We start from the raw sequence: 18662 nt of genomic DNA, 5'->3' as shown, positions 1-18662 counted from the left end.
GTTTCGCTTTCACAACGAAACACACAGCGCCTTCACGACATGGCGGCGGCGGCAGCAACAATACTACAGCGAGAATAAAAGTTACGCCTTCTTTCTTTGCGTGAACATTTGGGTGGCGTTATGCAAATCTTCCCACATAGTGACATAGATATGTGGGGGCGTGTTAGTACGAGCCGTTTTAGGTAGGCATGGCTGACTCTTAACTTTTGTAAAGAATATCTCTTTGGAAAAACAGCAATTAAATAAGAATAAGAAACTATTTATAAGCAATAGGACAAAAAAAAACTACAGTAGAACAAATAAATGAGAAATGCTATATACATAGTGACGTAGATATGTGGGGGCGTGTTAGAACGAGCCATTTTAGGAGGGCGTGGTTGACTCTTAACTTTTATAAAGAATATCTCTTTGGATTTGAGACTTTAGTCTTTGCAACTTTACAGATCTTCTTTATGCACCAAGTGCTTGTAACACTCCAAAGAGAAAGAACAAATTTAAATCGCATCATATGACCCTTTAAGAGAACATTCCACTTGATCATTTTGCAAACATTAAGGAAATGTTACTTTTGAATGTTTTCTGAAACAACTAGGAACATTTAAAAATTTTAGTTTTTAGAAGACCAGATAACTTTGAATGAACATTCTATTAATGTTACTAGATGAACTTCATTTATTCATAACTTCAAGAGAACCTTGCCAGAATCTTCTGAGAATGTTCTCTGTTAGCTGTTGGAGAGTCAATCTTTGTACCACCAATTAGCCATCATTTTTAATGAGATTATGTAAATCACAATGCTTCATCAGATTGTACTTCTTTTTTTCCCCTCATTAAAAAAAAGTACATAGTCTTTGTCTTTTCGCTTAATTTTCAAATAAATTTTTGTTTCAAATCAAATAAAAGTTTGTAACGTGATTCACTTCATAGCTTATTGGTTTGGTTCGGTTCATGGTTTAAAACAGTTTAACAGACTTTTTAAAAAAATTAATAGGAAAAGTACTTATGGAACCAAAGCTGCTGAAAAAGTGTGTGGGCACTGTTGAACTATATTAAATGGCACTTTGAAATATTTGATTCTGATTGGCTGATCACAGCATTGAATCATTTTTGCAAAATTTTCTCTTTAACTGACCTTTGTAAAAAGTGACTTATTTCCTCCATAGCAAATGTTATTCTGATAGCATGGTAACACTGTGGTACTTTTATATGGGTTGTAAACTAAATTCTAGTGACATGGCCTCATATTTACCAATATAGTAGATCATCTCTTTTGAGTCAGAGGACCGAATTCTGCTGAGTGTTGTTGATGTGCTTGGTGTCGTGCTGCTTGATGGAGGCAGAGATGTGGTGGTGGTCGTGTTCATGCGCTGTGTTTCCTCCGTTTGGCTCCATAATTTACTCTGTTGTTTTGGCTGAGGATGCTTGGGTGATGGTGGTGGTGTTATCTCACACAATGTGTCAGTTGTAGAGCTGCCAAGTCTTAAAACTGACCTGCCTTCACATCTAACAGAGAAAAAGACAAATAAGCCATATACATGTGCGTGCATTTGTAAGTAGTGAGTCTTTCTTTCCATTTGCATCTTACTGTGTGTGTGGTTTACACCGCTCAGCATTACTGTGGTTTGAAAACGTTCCAGACGGACATAATGCACACTTGACATCAGATGTAGGTGATCCTGCATTCACAAACACAGCAAAATGATGATAACACATGGCATTAGCCTATTAAAACAAATGTTCAAATAATGCATCAAATGACTATGTATTTGACTGGATAAATAGACTTATTTCCCAATGAAAATGCTAGTTTAAATAGCCAATAACTGGAAATCATTTCCTACTTGTGGTATTAGTGGGTGTAGATATTGAGGGGAAGGGCATTTGAAAACTAGAGCATTTTATTGGACAAGTCTTTTATTTTCCCAGAAGAGACTGTATATTTTAGATGTGAATGTATTAAAAGTGAATTTCGTCAACTTTTACGTGTGTTGGTGAGTTTAGAGCTAACAGACTTACTGTAGACTAAAGGCTACACAACTCCAATTCTGACTACACACATGTAAGCGTTTGTGTACAATAGCTAGATTATTTTGCCTCTTACCTTCTTTGGTGACATATTCACCAGGTTTGCAGGATCTATATTTTTTACATTCCTCATATTCTCCATTGAAATTACGTTTAGAAGAGAACATCCCAGGCTTGCAAATGCAGACAGCTTTGGTATCAGCAGAGCAGTTTGTGCCATAAATCAGTCCTTTCACTAACCAGAAGAAATGAACAGCAAGTCCGTTAGAAATTTAATGGGGGAAAAAATACAAGACAATTCGGTAACATTTTATTATAAGTCCCATTTGTTAACTATATTAGGTAACATGAACTAAGAATGAAAAATACTTCTGAAGCATTTATGAAAGTTCATTTTAATTTCAACATAATGCAATATTAACGTCAATATTATTTAATGGACCTTATTTAAACTAAACTAACAATGAACAGTTGTATTTTTAAAAACTAACAAAGATGATTAAATACTGTAACAAATGTACTGCTCATCGTTAATGAATTAACTAACATTAACGTTATTGTAAAGTGTTACTGTAAATTCATAAGTGATATAAAACTATATGGTAAACAGTCCTCAAATGAGTAAAGTTGTGGAAATCAGCATGTCGTTTACGTTTAATATGTAAATGTATATTTAATATTTTACTTAAAGCACTAGTTCATACAAAAATGCAAATTCTGTCATCATTTGCTCTTCAGACATATGGTAGATTTGTGTGAGGAATAGCCAAAAATGTAAGTCATTTTTGTAGCTTGAAAGCCTCTGCTCACCATTCACTTTCATTGAGCAGAAAAGTGAGGTGCTGAACTTCTCATTTTGTGGTTTACCAAAAAGAGAAATTCATAAGGGTTTGGAAGGATTTTGGATGAGCTGTTTCTTTTAGGGTGTTTTCAAACCTAGTTCATTTGAGCCCTCCAAACAGAGCTCGGTTCAGGCTGTAAATGTGAACCAACCAAACCAACTGATTTCAGACCCCCTAAAAGGACCCAGAAGCGAACCGTACTCACCCTCAAGCCATCCTGGATGTATATGACTTTCTTCTTTCAGACAAATACAATCGGAGTTACATTAAAAAATGTCCTGGCTTTTCCAAGCTTTATAATGGCAGTGAATGGGTGTTGAGATTTTGAAGTCCAATAAAGTGCATCCATCCATCATAAAAAGTGCTCCACGGGGGTTTAATAAAGGCCTCCTGAACCGAATTGATGCATTTGTCTAAGAAAAATATCTATATTTAAAACTTTATAAACCGTAATCTCTAGCTTTAGACAAAAGGAGGCGCTTTGAGAGCAGTAGAACTAGCGGTTTCTCCAGTAACGGCTGTAATCAAATCAGTTCTGCTCATGAACGCTTTTATATCAGATAAAATGAAAATGCCATGGAAGCTTTTCTGAAGACAGTCCTTTCCCTTCAGAGATTCATTCATATAAAAAAACCACGACGCGTTTTGTTTTTTAAATCATATCACCGTTATTGAAAAAAATTATATCGCGATACATATTGATATTGAATTATTGTCCAGCCCTACATTAAAGCAAAGGTATGTTTTCATACTCCAGTATAGCGCAATCATTTTTAAATAAAATCCAAAACAAAATTAATACCTCTATCATACCACTTGTCTATAAAAAAAGGATTTTGTTCACTTTCATCTGGTTCACTTAAAGGGATAGTTCACCTAAAAATTAAAATTCTGTCATTAATTACTCACCCTCATGTCGTTCCAAACCCATCAGACCTTTGTTCATCTTCGGAACACAGCAACCCAACTACCAAGTTCAAGGCACAGAAATTGTTCAATAAAGTTGTTATTTTTGTTTTCTTTGCGGACAAAGTTTTCTCATAGCTTCATAAAATTACGGTTGAACCACTGATGTCACATGGACTATTTTAACAATGTCCTTACTACCTTTCTGGATCTTGAATGTGGTAGTTGTGTTGCTGTCTATGGAGGGTCAGAAAGCTCTTGGATTTCATCAAAAATATCTTAATTTGTGTTCCAAAGAAAAACAAAGGTCTTATGGGTTTGGAACTATTTGAGGGTAACTAATGACAGCATTTTCATTTTTGGATGAACTATCCCTTTAAGTGAACTGGGTTTGGTTCTTTTAAAACAAACTATATGTGAAAACACCCTTAGATGTATATCAATTCCAGATTAGTACTGAAACAAGCCTTTTTGACCATGGAGTGTTTTATTAAAATAGTCAACTCACCAGCTTTACACTTTCGACAAGAGAAACAGTTGGGAAAATGGTTAATATTTTCTGAGTAATGTCCATCTTGGCAGGGTTCACAGATGGTGTCCGAATTATTAGTGCACTCAAACACCAGACGAGTCCCTAGAATAAATATAAATACTTCAGAGGCCAGTAATAAATTAGTCACAATGTTAAGACTGTGTCTTAAGCCCAAAACACACGGCACGATTTTAGCAATCCTGTATAAAATCACTGCATGTCACATTGTGAGACATGGATCTAATAAACTTGGTTACGACGGGTGTGTAGACTGTACGATGATGACATCTATTGACTCGTTTGATACGACACACGTTACTATAGAAGAATAAAACGCCATCAGCATGCGCTAGTAGTACACAAAAAGCATGATAAATCACGCTTTAGCAGTTGTATTTTTTATGTGTGCTGAAGCGGCGAAAGAGGAAGGCATAAGAGCTTGAGGTAAGCAGTTTTATGTTTTAGTCACGTTGATTTCATGTCGCATTTTTATTGGTTGGTCAGTAAACGTGGATCGTACCAGCAAACACATAATGATCATGCTGTATCTTTGGTCGCGAGATCGTGACAACGGCCGCCTTTGAACCTCTCTCACTGTACGACACAGGACCACCAATTAGGAGCCACAATCGTTTCACGATGCCAATCTTTCCGAAAATCATGCAGTGTGTTTAGGGCTTTAAAAACGAGTTTGACTAAAGAATGGAATACACTACACGACTTTTCAAATCTGAACAGATTTTTAAAACACTAGGCATCATACACTTACCGACACTGTAAATAGCGACAGAGGAAAACTGGCATATCATACACGAAACGACTGAGGAGGATACTCTAGCAGACTTTGAAGTCGCTCCGATCACAACAAACTCACACAGAAACGTGTGGCTTTGCTAGGAAACAACTGACAAATTAACTTCTCCGACTGGGTGGATTTAGAGTCTGAAGCTAAAAAAATCTGAGTCTGTGACCATCATACACTACGTGATTTTCTATGAAAATCTGTCAACTCAAATCAGCTGACTGGCTTTGACTTTCGCCAACTAGCGTGGACTTCTCCAGACTGTAAATCGATGGAAAATTGGGGCAAAAATTGTGTAGTGTATTCCAGGCTTAACTAGCAGTTAACCAAGTGGTAATCAGTCTTACTTTTCAGATTTAAATTAGACAAGTATACTATTTTATGTAACTGACTTTAAAAAGTTATGACCAGTCTTGATGAAAAAAATTGGATGACTAACTTTTAAGACTAGTCTAGGTAGTTTATGCAACTGGCCACAAAACTTGGAGTTGCTTCAAAATGTCATAAAAACAGTGATATTTTCAACACAAATGTTTACATTCTCTCCTACGCTCTCTGTGCTGTACGACCTACCTGGTTTGCATCTACTGCAGCACAGTTCCAGGTGTCTGACGTAATATTCGGAGGATGCATTGTTACATGTTCCAACTGATCCATATGGCAGAGGTGTCTATGAAAACAAAGGGGAAAAAGCCAAAAATATCACTGACATTTTCCTTGGATTATCAGGAACTGATTCTTGTCTTGTGAACGAAACACTGCCCACCACTTCCTCATAGTCACAATATACGTCTTCTCTGTGAGTCTTTTCCCAAGGACGCAAATGCTGCTACTAGAGTCTTTAGTTTAGACAGGTTATTTGGCGCAGGCTTTTGCACAAGGTTCACATGTTTACATGAAATATGTCAAAAACAGTAGAAATGTCCACTTGTACTGAAAACGCTGATGTGATATTTTCAGATTTGCACTTGTCAGCTACAAAAAAGAAGCTCAGTAACAAGTAACAAACTGATATATCAGCCAAACCGATTAATTGGTTGATATATAGTCATTTTGATAATGATAAATTTACCTTTTGTGTCAGAGTCAAGAATCTACTAACAGCTTTATCAATGAATGAAAAACTTTTTTTTAGTAAAAAAAAAAGGTTTCGCTAAAATTTTGAGAGGCGGCTCATTGCCGAAGGACTTTACTACGATCAATTAATTTATCAATTTATCATAAAGAGTTGAAAGTACCCTAATTTCATTTTATTTTCCGTTTCAGCTAAATGAAAACTTTATATATGCACTGAAAAATTTATGTCAGTGTATTGCTTTTTTTTTCAACCGCAATTTTATAAAATAAGCTTTTGTAAAGTAATAGTGCTGTCAAACGATTAATCGCATCCAAAATAAAAGTTTTTGTTTACATAACATATATGTGTGTGTACTGTGTATATTTATTATGTATATATAAAGACACACACATACAGCGTATATTTAGAAAATATTTACATGTATATATTTATATTCATATAAATTATATCATATATAAATAAATATATTTAATATATAAACGTAACATATTTTTCTTAAATATATACATGCATGTGTGTGTATTTATATATACATAATAAATATACACAGTACACACACACATATGTTATGTAAACAAAAACTTTTATTTTGGATGCGATTAATCGTGATTAATCGTTTGACAGCACGAGTTTATTAAAACAAAATCTAAATTGCTCGTTTATATCACCCAATTTTGAGAAAAAAAGTCAGAATTGCGAATTTATATAAAGCAATACTGAGAAAAAAAGAGTAAGAATTGTTTTTGTTTTATTTTTCCAGATTGTTTGATATCCACCAAAGCAAATTTGACAAAACATATCCAGGTCACATTTTTTTTAACCTCAGAATCAATGTAAAATACTTATTATATTATGCTTAAAAAAAATTATGCATATTTTTTGCAGCAGTCAAGAGCAAATGTATGTTTGCAGCTGAACTCCCATAGAAACAAGTGTGGCAATGCAATCAAGTTTAACGCGAAATCATTACAAATCACATTTCAAAGGCCTAGTATTTCCCACAATTCTCAGTGCGAACCCTCAAATGGTTAAAGGTGGATTCAGCAAGATCTCTCACAGATTGTGGAGTCTGTATCGGCACTATTACTGATCTCTGCATCAAAAAAGGAAGTTGCCAGAGGATTGCACTTTCTGCCACAGACCAAATTGCACAGAATGATTTAAGAATTGTCGCAATCGAATGACACACTCAACTCATGTGAAGTATTTAAGATACTTATGATGCTAAACATTGCCGTTTGGGTAGGTAGCTCACTAGTTTTGCCCAAAAATGCTGTGTAGGCACACTAAAAAAAAACGGCATATGCTGGTTAGGTATGTTTTGAAGCATGACAGCTGGTTTAAGCTGCTTTAAGCTGGTCCTGGTCCTAAGCAACTGGCTCTTGCTCAGGACCAGCTCATAACCAGCTCATGACCAACAAAGGACCAGCTTAAACCAGCTGCCATGCTTCAAGACATACCTTATCAGCATATGCTGTTTTTCCAACAGGGTCTTATGATGCCCAGCTCATTTTGGTTTGCCAAAGAGAACCAGAAATGCTATCTAGGCAGTATATGATGATGCCAGAGCCATCTTTAAAATTCAGGCAGTTTAATGCCTACAAAAACGGCTGGTAGAGACTACAAGTTACTTCCCGGGTTGGTGACATCACAAACCCAGATAAACTCCGCCCTCGAGAAAAGGCAGCAAAGGGGGCGGGGCCATGCTGCGCTGCTTTAGAGAAGAGGAAGAGAAAACTAGAAGTGCACGTAAAAATCATTCATATATGAATCGCGATTCTGTCTTCTAACGATTCTAATGGATTCACAAGTTTCAAAATCAATGTTCTAAAGCAGCGGTTCTTAATACTGTTCCTTGCGTCCCCCTGCTCTGCATCTCGCTCTCTCTCTCTCATCCAGCTCAGCTACAACAATGAACTGTTCCATTTATACACTTATTTTCACATAGCTATGAGAAGCGTTAAACATGGACGCACGTGCAGTTGCCGTACTGTATTAAAGCTTTAATCAAGATAAAACCGTATATTAAAAGCTAACATAAGCAGTAGCATTTGCAAAAGAAAGCGTATCTAAAAGTATGAGACAATAACAAACAAAAAACATAGAGGCCTGCCATTAAAAGCCGTGCTTGCACAGGTTCTGCACGATCCTCTTCACTAATATCCTCTGCTTCTCAATCGGTCTCAAACTGATAAGCGATATTAACGACGCCTTGTTTACAATACAACCGGAGCACATGCCGCTGAGGTGAGGGGCGGGTCGATTAGACGTGCACTAGAGGCGTCTTAGCCAATCACAACACACTGGGCTAGCTAACCAATCAGAGCCCATCCCGCCCTTCCCAAAAACGTAATGCGTTTTTTTTTAAACGAAGCATTAACACATGTTAGACTGCACCCCATAAACACAATCAAGCCTAGAAAAAAAAACAGTGAACCACTCCAAGTATTTAAGATACTTATGATGCTAAACATTGACGTTTGGGTAGGTAGCTCACTAGTTTTGCCCAAAAATGCTGTGTAGGCACACTAAAAAAAAACGGCATATGCTGGTTAGGTATGTTTTGAAGCATGACGGCTGGTTTAAGCTGCTTTAAGCTGGTCCTGATCCTAAGCAACTGGCTCTTGCTCAGGACCAGCTCATGACCAACAAAGAACCAGCTTAAACCAGCTGCCATGCTTCAAGACATACCTTATCAGCAAAGAAAAGATAGATATATTTATAGATAGATGATAACGACAGACAGAACAGCAGATTGAAGAACAATAGATAGAAAGAACAGTAGATAGAATGATAGAACAATAGATGCAAACTATGACAGATAGAAAGAATGAAAGTTAGAATGACATATGATAGATAGAACAATAGAATGATAGAAATAACAATAGAACAATAGAAAGAATGGTAGATGTAGAATGATAAAATAGAGTGATAGAATTAAGGAGCCATAGACAGAAAGAGTGATAGAATGATAGAAAGAACAGTTGACAGAAAGAACGTTAGATAGATAGATCAACAGAAAGCTGTAGAACAGAATGTCGATAGAACAATAGATAGAAAGAAGAGTAGATAGAATGATAGAACAATAGTTAGATAAAAAACAATACAATGACAGATAGAAAGAATGATAGAACAAAAGATGGAATGACAGAAATGTAGATAGAATGATAGAAAGAACAACAGACAGAAAGAACACTAGAATGATAGTTAGAACAATGGTAGATGTAGAATGATAAAACGATAGAATGAAAGAGCGATATAGAATCATAGAAAGAACAGCCGAAATAACGACAGATAGAACAATAGATAGATAGATTCTGTAATTGTTGACTTTATTGACTTGATATTAATGAAGAATCAGAACACATTCATTTACAAATGTTACAATCAAACATTCACATACACTGCAAACAAAGCAAAAAAAAAAAGTGAGATGAATGAAGAAATGTCATTCTGAACATGTGCTGTAAACACAGTCTGTCCCGACCAGACCTCCTACAACAGTCAAATCAGACACCTTCTTTCCGAAGGTGAGGTTGGGTATTTTTAGACATGCATATGAAACACCCACATAGTAGAACAAAAGTCTGATTAGAAACATACAGACGCAGATGTTAGGTTCTCAACTACTCGCTTAAACAATAAAACAATTCATACACATCATGTGCATTTCAGTTATGCTGCCTCTGTCTTATAGGATATTCATTTTGAAAACTCATAACACCTTTGAGGGCATTTTTCTCACCCTTTCGTCTGTACCTCCTGTACACAGTCTTCATGCATGTGTTTTTCTCATTTTCGCTGCAGCAGCAATTCAGACAAGTGCATTTCAAAAAACTGACCAACTTAAATTAAGCATAAATCTTTTCCTTGATGTGCAAGAAAGCAAAAGTTATTACTCAGCGTTTTCCATCTTGTACATCTGCGCATTCCGTATTCGACATACAGTGCAATCAAGGTAGCCTGTACATTTTGCCAGCGTACATGTTTCTCTGGAACTGAAACCATGACTTGGCCATTGCTGATGTTATGCTTTACCAGGAATCTTATATCTGGCCACTTGTGATTTTCAGCCTTGTGATTCAAACCTGGAATCTTCCTAAAGGCCATCATGAAAGATGCAAGAAACCACATTCGAGTTCTCACTTTCCAGTTGCCGGCACAGGAAAACTCAAGTTCAGTTCCTCCTCGGCCTCTTCCTGTGCACTTATTTTTATTCTGATCTCTTGCGAGGGTGGATTTGACTCTTGCTGTGGTCTGCTGATGAGGGGAACGCCTTCTTCGCAAACTCCTGCCTCTTCCTTTTTATCACCCGAGTTGGAGCCCAAAATCACCATTCCAGGAGAGTAGATGTAGATTACAATGACAGATAGAAAGAATGATAGAACAATAGTTAGATAAAAAACAATACAATGACAGATAGAAAGAATGATAGAACAAAAGATGGAATGACAGAAATGTAGATAGAATGATAGAAAGAACAACAGACAGAAAGAACACTAGAATGATAGTTAGAACAATGGAAGATGTAGAATGATAAAACGATAGATAGAATGAAAGAGCGATATAGAATTATAGAAAGAACAGCCGAAATAACGACAGATAGAACAATAGATAGATAGATTCTGTAATTGTTGACTTTATTGACTTGATATTAATGAAGAATCAGAACACATTCATTTACAAATGTTACAATCAAACATTCACATACACTGCAAACAAAGCAAAAAAAAAAAGTGAGATGAATGAAGAAATGTCATTCTGAACATGTGCTGTAAACACAGTCTGTCCCGACCAGACCTCCTACAACAGTCAAATCAGACACCTTCTTTCCGAAGGTGAGGTTGGGTATTTTTAGACATGCATATGAAACACCCACATAGTAGAACAAAAGTCTGATTAGAAACATACAGACGCAGATGTTAGGTTCTCAACTACTCGCTTAAACAATAAAACAATTCATACACATCATGTGCATTTCAGTTATGCTGCCTCTGTCTTATAGGATATTCATTTTGAAAACTCATAACACCTTTGAGGGCATTTTTCTCACCCTTTCGTCTGTACCTCCTGTACACAGTCTTCATGCATGTGTTTTTCTCATTTTCGCTGCAGCAGCAATTCAGACAAGTGCATTTCAAAAAACTGACCAACTTAAATTAAGCATAAATCTTTTCCTTGATGTGCAAGAAAGCAAAAGTTATTACTCAGCGTTTTCCATCTTGTACATCTGCGCATTCCGTATTCGACATACAGTGCAATCAAGGTAGCCTGTACATTTTGCCAGCGTACATGTTTCTCTGGAACTGAAACCATGACTTGGCCATTGCTGATGTTATGCTTTACCAGGAATCTTATATCTGGCCACTTGTGATTTTCAGCCTTGTGATTCAAACCTGGAATCTTCCTAAAGGCCATCATGAAAGATGCAAGAAACCACATTCGAGTTCTCACTTTCCAGTTGCCGGCACAGGAAAACTCAAGTTCAGTTCCTCCTCGGCCTCTTCCTGTGCACTTATTTTTATTCTGATCTCTTGCGAGGGTGGATTTGACTCTTGCTGTGGTCTGCTGATGAGGGGAACGCCTTCTTCGCAAACTCCTGCCTCTTCCTTTTTATCACCCGAGTTGGAGCCCAAAATCACCATTCCAGGAGAGTAGATGTAGATGGACCCTATTACAGACAAATAATGATGAAGTCAACAGGCTTTTCTACTTAAAATCAAAAATGACCCCTATTAAAGCCTTATGGCATTCTTTTTTTAAAGAAGTCTCTTATGCTCACCAAGGCTGCATTTATTTGACCAATAACACAGTAAACAGTAATATTCTGAAATAACTGGCTTGTATCTGAATATATTTCAAAATGTAATTTATTTCTGTGATGCAAAGCTGAATTTTCAGCATCATACTCCAGTCTTCAGTGTCACATGATCCTTCAGAAATCATTCTAATATGCTGATTTGCTGCTTAATTATTTTGAGTTATCTTGAATTATTAGTCATTATTATTATTATAGTATTAAGAATAAATTACATCTTATGCACATACATGTGCATTGCAACATGCTCAATCTAGTATTATGGGATGCATTCTGGCATAACATTCTCCAGAAAGCATACAGCTTTCTTTCAAAACAAGGCACCATAATGTTGCTGTTTACCTTTTGAAATGGCTTTGGAGTGCAACTGTGAAATCTTAAAATACTGTCTAGGCCGGCAGACAGAGAAGAACCAAGAGCAAGGTTTATTTTTCCACTTATCCTTTTTCCTTATTCAGTTTGCCATAGCTTACATCTATTATGGGCGTTTTTGTTATTATGGACTACTGAGTCTTGTTCTTTAGCAGGAAATCCAAAACAATCGAAAAAGCAACTATGTTGTAAAAGTGAAAAAAAAAAAAAAAACGTCCAGGAAGTAAAAGTGGGAATTTAGACAATAGTGGACTCGAACATAAAGTGCTCTGTGATTAAGTGTTCAGGAAACATGAGGTGTGTCTGTTCCAGAGGTTAAGTGAAGCTAAAAGAAGTTCATCACACATCACATAAACAATCAAAATCATTTAAAGTCCGTGTAAAGGCAAATCAGAGACTTGTTTCTAAACACATTATAAATGTTAGAAATGTATTGCTGAAACACATTAGAAAGACTGTGAACTATGTAGTACTGAATTATGGAATGTTCAGAATTTTTTTGGGGGAGGGGCTAAAAATCAGGTCTCGATGACACACTGGAGCCACTGAGCATGGCCCCTCCCCTAACACTATAAGAACTAGAGCACATTAGCATCAATGGTTCGCGAGTTGCTGTCATTACCGTTAGTTACTGCAGCCAGTTTGCTAGCTAGCTATGCCTTTGTCACGTATAATTGCATATTACTTGTTGTATGGCTCATGGCTGTGTAAATCCAACTGGCAGCAACCATTCAGGTTGTAGCGGTATTTGACAGTTGATAGAGATGGCAGCTTTTCCGTGAGTGGGCGTGGTTTCAGCGGCGCCATTGGACACGCCCCCAGCACTTGAGAGCAGAGAATACAACTTATTTTTTTTTAAGATTTTAAAAACTTATTTTATTTACTTGGCGGCTCTTTTTATCATTCAAATCTGGCTAGGTGGTTAATACCGCATTTTTCTGTGGTGTGGCAAACTCGGAACACATTCGATAATTTTGGGGAGGGGCTAAAAATCAGGTCTCGATGACATCCCCTAACACTATAAGAACTAGAGCACATTAGCATCAATGGTTCGCGAGTTGCTGTCATTACCGTTAGTTACTGCAGCCAGTTTGCTAGCTAGCTATGCCTTTGTCACGTATAATTGCATATTACTTGTTGTATGGCTCATGGCTGTGTAAATCCAACTGGCAGCAACCATTCAGGTTGTAGCGGTATTTGACAGTTGATAGAGATGGCAGCTTTTCCGTGAGTGGGCGTGGTTTCAGCGGCGCCATTGGACACGCCCCCAGCACTTGAGAGCAGAGAATACAACTTATTTTTTTTTAAGATTTTAAAAACTTATTTTATTTACTTGGCGGCTCTTTTTATCATTCAAATCTGGCTAGGTGGTTAATACCGCATTTTTCTGTGGTGTGGCAAACTCGGAACACATTCGATAATTTAACGCTTTACATAATCTCCAACCTGCTATATAAAAATGAAAAATAAATATTCTTTGGAAGGTATTGCAAAATGCCTTTTGTTTGTAAATTAATAGTTGCCCATAAATAAACAGCTAGTCATCCATTACTCTTTTCACTACACTAAAAGTAGATGATGTATACTGCCAGCCTCCAAAAAAAGACAAAGGGCAATGCAAAAAGTGATGTTCTTGCGCTGTATTTTCCAGAAGTGGGTAGAGTATCCAAAAACTGTGCTCAAGTCGTGTTGTATTTTTATGTCAAATTTAACCAGTTACTTCAGTCAATCACAATACTATAATACTATAATTTTTTTCCAGCATCAACAAAAGCCATCTTTACACTGCAAAGGTGTAACAGTAGCTGCATCGGACATGGCATTTATGTTTATTTACCCAGACTGTTTAATGTTGCTCATGTACACATATTTACACAAAAATCGCATAATGTATATACAGTGGGTACGGAAAGTATTCAGACCCCCTTAAATTTGTCACTCTTTTAAATAAAAGAATGAACCCATTAGAAGGTGAAGCATATCATGAAAAAAAAATATTATTGCTGATTATTGCTCTTGATATGGTGACAATGATCATTCATATTGATTAGAACTAATAGAAAGGGTAAAGCATGAACCGTTTATGAATTGCTTAGTTTTTACAGATTAGCCTAGACAATCAAGACTTCACATTGGTTATTTCAGTAGCTATCACGAAAAACAAAACATGTTCAAACTGGGAATAGATTATATAAAGAAAGTGAGCAAAGAACACCAAAGCGGTCCCATGACTTCAGTCTGATGTTATGCACTTTCGCACAAACTCCCATTATAATCACTGAAGCTGCTGTCTACACTACAAAATCAATTTCTTACTTGCATAGCTTGGGCCCTATGAAATATATTAAAAACAAATTTTTTTTTGTTTTGTTTTTTCAAAATTCATTTTTTTCCATTATACAATTTTCTGGATTCCATTTTTTTCTGTTTAAATTTGTCTAGACTCTGTTTTAATATTTAAATTCAAATTTATTTATCAAAGAGCATGTCATGAAACTCACAATATTAAACAGCAAATTATAAAAAAATTAAATATATTACATTTTTAAGGACCTATGAAATGTTTTATTTTTGCTCAAATTCAGTTTTTTTTTTTACCAAATTCTGTTTTCCATTAATTTTCTGAATTCTATTTTAAAGGTTTCATTAAATATTAATAATCAAAAGCATCTCTAATTAATTGATTTTATATTTAAAAAATATTTATTATTATTTTATTTATTTAAATAAATGTATGCTAAATCAATTCTGGTAAATATTCCTTTAAAAATCATGTTTTAATTATAAAATAATCATTTTATTACTAGTAGTTGTAATATCATTATATTAAGTAATATTTCTGTCATGGTTTCTTCAAGTTAAACCATACTTTTATTTTGAGGGGTTGCTGTGAAGACCTTTAGGTTTCTGTTTGTATATGATAATGATAGTTTTACTCAAAAGAAATGGTCAAATGCTCATGAAGTGACTCTAAGAGTAGTTCTAGAGATTATGATCATGTGTTCATGTACTCATATATTGAGGCAGCAGATGCTGAAAACACCACCAGCGTCACGCATGCTTCAGTGTGTGTAGTAAACGAAACCGCGCGCCTGTGCCATTAATTCACAGAGACACGCAGGATTCATATTTAAATGGTATTTTTGCAGCTTAATATTTACAGATACTAGTCCATATCGCATTTTGATTTAAGTGTACTGACCTACTTTTCATATCTCCATCAAAAATTTGGCAAATTCCGTGACATCCCATGTTATTCGGTAAATTCCGTTGTCAGGACTGGATTTCATGATGCTGTCCACGTTTTCCACATTGCAGAAATCATAGGGCCCTACATAGCCCATTTTATGCAGTTTGTTGTTTATGCTGATGAGAGAATTTGTGAACGCAGATTTAGAATTCAGTCAATGAGAATGCGCACTGAACAGCTGCGGAGTTCTCCGCGGTGATGCCTCTGATTGAACATTTCATTCATAAACGCAACAGAAATGAGTGTGATTGGTTATAATGCTCAAAACCGTGTTTAAAAAGAAATCTGATGTAACGTAATAAAGCAAATCTACTATAAATCAAATGCTGCAATCGACACTTTTCATTCATTTCACTTTAATCATGACAGTCGTAAAAGATCTAGCTTACAGCTGCTACAAAGTAGGCCTATTGTGAAATGAAATCGAATGAAGAGGCTACCGGTGCAATCGTTCACAGCACATGCAGGTGTTCAACTACTAGAGATTTTCATCGCAGGCCAACAGAAGAATTTGCAGATTTGGTTTCAGTTGACTTGAGGTTCATTTCCACTTCATCCAACGCTCTTTGGGCCCTATTTTAAAAATCTAAGCACATGATCTGAAGCGCACAGTGCAGGTGCACTTATGGCGTGTCCGAATCCACTTTTGCTAGCTTAACGACGGGAAAATGGTTTAAAAGGGCTGTCCCTATTCTCTTAATGAGTAATGGGTGTGTTTTGGGCATAACATGCAATAAACCAATCAGAGTCTCATCTCCCATTCCCTTTAAGAGTCTGATCTCCCAGTTGCTCTCGCGCCATTGCGGGTTTGCTATTATGACGAAATTTGCAAGCGCAAAGACTGAACGCGTCTCCAGAGAGGAAACAGATCTGCTCGTGCGTGAGCAAAGGGGTAGGCTAATTTTGATACATGCAATGACTATCCATTATGACATGTAGGCATTTTTATATTTATGTAGCCTACAAAATAATAATCTTTTACATTGTAATCCTTTCATTTGTAATATTTGGCATGTTTGTGTGCTGCTGTGTAGAGGTCTGCATTCCCGCGGCTCTTAACCGAACCAACCGTATTTTTTGTGCCGCGGGATTAAATTCCCGGTCGGGTCGGGAAGAAAATTATTCTAAGGACAGCGGGGTGAACAAAGAGTGAATATATAGCGGGAGCGGGTGGGTGCGGAATAGAACCTTGCGGGAGCGGGACTAAGAAAACAGTCCCACGCAGACCTCTACTGCTGTGCGTCCCTGTGTGTGTAATAAGCAAGCGGCAACCTTCCGGTCTCTCTCGTGAAACCAACACGGAAGTGACTAAAACTGCAATTCATCGACTGGCCGCTAGAGGCTGGCTCCAAAAGGGAGTCAGTCCCATAGACTCCCCATGTTAAAATGCCCAAATTTACAGCAGAAAAAAATATGTTTACAGCCTGGTACAAAAAGTGGTTTTGGTCTACATAGCTAATTTTGCCCTTTATGACAACTGTGAGGGGGTGAGGGGGTTTATAACTCATCCATTTAAATTATATTAAGCCTTAAAGGGGTGGTTCACTGTTTTTTTTCTAGGCTTGATTGTGTTTATGGGGCGCAGTCTAGAGACCTGCGCGGGACGGATTTTTCAGTCCTGCGCCTGCCCGCTCCCGCAGAAAAATATCTTATCTGGTCCCGCTCCCACCAGCGACATTCATGTTTTGTCCCGCTCTCGTCCGCAAAAGCCCGCATAAAAGTAATCTATATAGATTTTTTTTAGTACATCGAAGAAATTTACATGAAATGGTTCTGTAACATCTCCTAAGCTCCACAACCTCCCAGCATAAACGCTCCCGATAAAATATTTGTTATTTAGGCTAAGCATCAATATTCACAAACCACTATTATTTTAACAGAAAAGCAAGCATGGGCTGCTGCGTGCATGGTTTGGCATGTCAGAATGCGAGCAGCGCTTCCTTTATTATCACTAAAAGCTGACATCTCAGTTCATCGCGATCTCATAAAGCTCTGTTATAACACAATGAATCTTTCACAATGTCTACACTTCATGTGTTGAAATCATAGGTTAAAATGAGACGATTCGTGAGCACGCAATTTCAGCACTGCTGAGTGGATTCTAACTTAATCACCTCTGATTGGCCACTGCGTTCCAGAAATCAACAGCCATGTCTGTGATTGGCTACATTGCGCAACCCTTTAAACACGTGTTATAAATAGAAGCGGTGCTTAGCTTGCTCATGTTTATCATTTTAATGTTAATATTAGTTGTTTTTACTTTTGTGCAACAGATAAATCATTTATATGTTTTAGACATTTTATGTTTAGATCATTTCTATTTTGCGGGAGTCCCGCAAATTATTTTATTCTCCCACACCCCGCACACACACACGAGTCTCTTCCCGCCCGCACCCACACTCGCACATCAAGAGTTTGTCCCGCGCCGCACCCCGTTGTGTTGGGTCCCACGGGTCGTTAATATTGCTTATCAGTTTGAGCCCGATTGAGAAGCAGAGGATATTATTGAAGAGGATCGTGCAGAAACTGTGCAAGCACCGCTTTTAATATGTTTTTTGTTTGTTGTTGTCTCATACTTTTACATATGCTGTTATTTGCAAATGCTACTGCTTATGTTAGATTTTAATATACGGTTTTATCCTGATTAAAGCTTTAATACAGTACAGCAACTGCACGTGCGTCCATGTTTAACGCTTCTCATAGCTATGTGAAAATAAGTGTATAATTGGAACAATTCATTGTTGGAGCTGAGCTGAATGAGAGAGAGAGAGGGACGGATTTTTCAGTCCTGCGCCTGCCCGCTCCCGCAGAAAAATATCTTATCTGGTCCCGCTCCCACCAGCGACATTCATGTTTTGTCCCGCTCTCGTCCGCAAAAGCCCGCATAAAAGTAATCTATATAGATTTTTTTTAGTACATCGAAGAAATTTACATGAAATGGTTCTGTAACATCTCCTAAACTCCACAACCTCTGCCTAGCTTGCGCATGTTTATCATTTTAATGTTAATATTAGTTGTTCTTTTTTACTTTTGTGCA

The 18662-nt window shown here is 36.9% G+C and overlaps 2 protein-coding genes across 2 annotated transcripts in view; both read right to left on the bottom strand.

Annotated features, from left to right (window-relative positions):
* LOC107592893 (tumor necrosis factor receptor superfamily member 1B-like) overlaps nt 1–10522 on the bottom strand; it is a 16208-nt gene extending 5686 nt beyond the window's left edge. The window contains exons 1-7 of the mRNA XM_016282468.1: nt 10332–10522; nt 9673–9772; nt 5681–5777; nt 4282–4407; nt 2102–2260; nt 1586–1676; nt 1250–1503 (exon numbers count right to left, since the gene is read on the bottom strand). Coding sequence (XP_016137954.1) covers nt 1250–1503; nt 1586–1676; nt 2102–2260; nt 4282–4407; nt 5681–5777; nt 9673–9772; nt 10332–10522 — 1018 coding nt within the window. The remainder of the gene's footprint in view (nt 1–1249; nt 1504–1585; nt 1677–2101; nt 2261–4281; nt 4408–5680; nt 5778–9672; nt 9773–10331) is intronic.
* A 411-nt stretch (nt 10523–10933) lies between these two features.
* Nucleotides 10934–18662, bottom strand: part of LOC107592861 (uncharacterized) — an 18813-nt gene continuing 11084 nt past the window's right edge. Inside the window, exon 5 of the mRNA XM_016282432.1 lies at nt 10934–11856. Coding sequence (XP_016137918.1) covers nt 11636–11856 — 221 coding nt within the window. The 3' untranslated portion in view covers nt 10934–11635. The remainder of the gene's footprint in view (nt 11857–18662) is intronic.

The sequence above is a fragment of the Sinocyclocheilus grahami genome, unplaced genomic scaffold (genome assembly GCF_001515645.1).
Source record: "Sinocyclocheilus grahami isolate Dianchi unplaced genomic scaffold, SAMN03320097.WGS_v1.1 scaffold160.1, whole genome shotgun sequence".
Lineage (NCBI taxonomy): Eukaryota > Metazoa > Chordata > Actinopteri > Cypriniformes > Cyprinidae > Sinocyclocheilus > Sinocyclocheilus grahami.
This window is presented reverse-complemented; position numbering and strand designations above follow the sequence as displayed.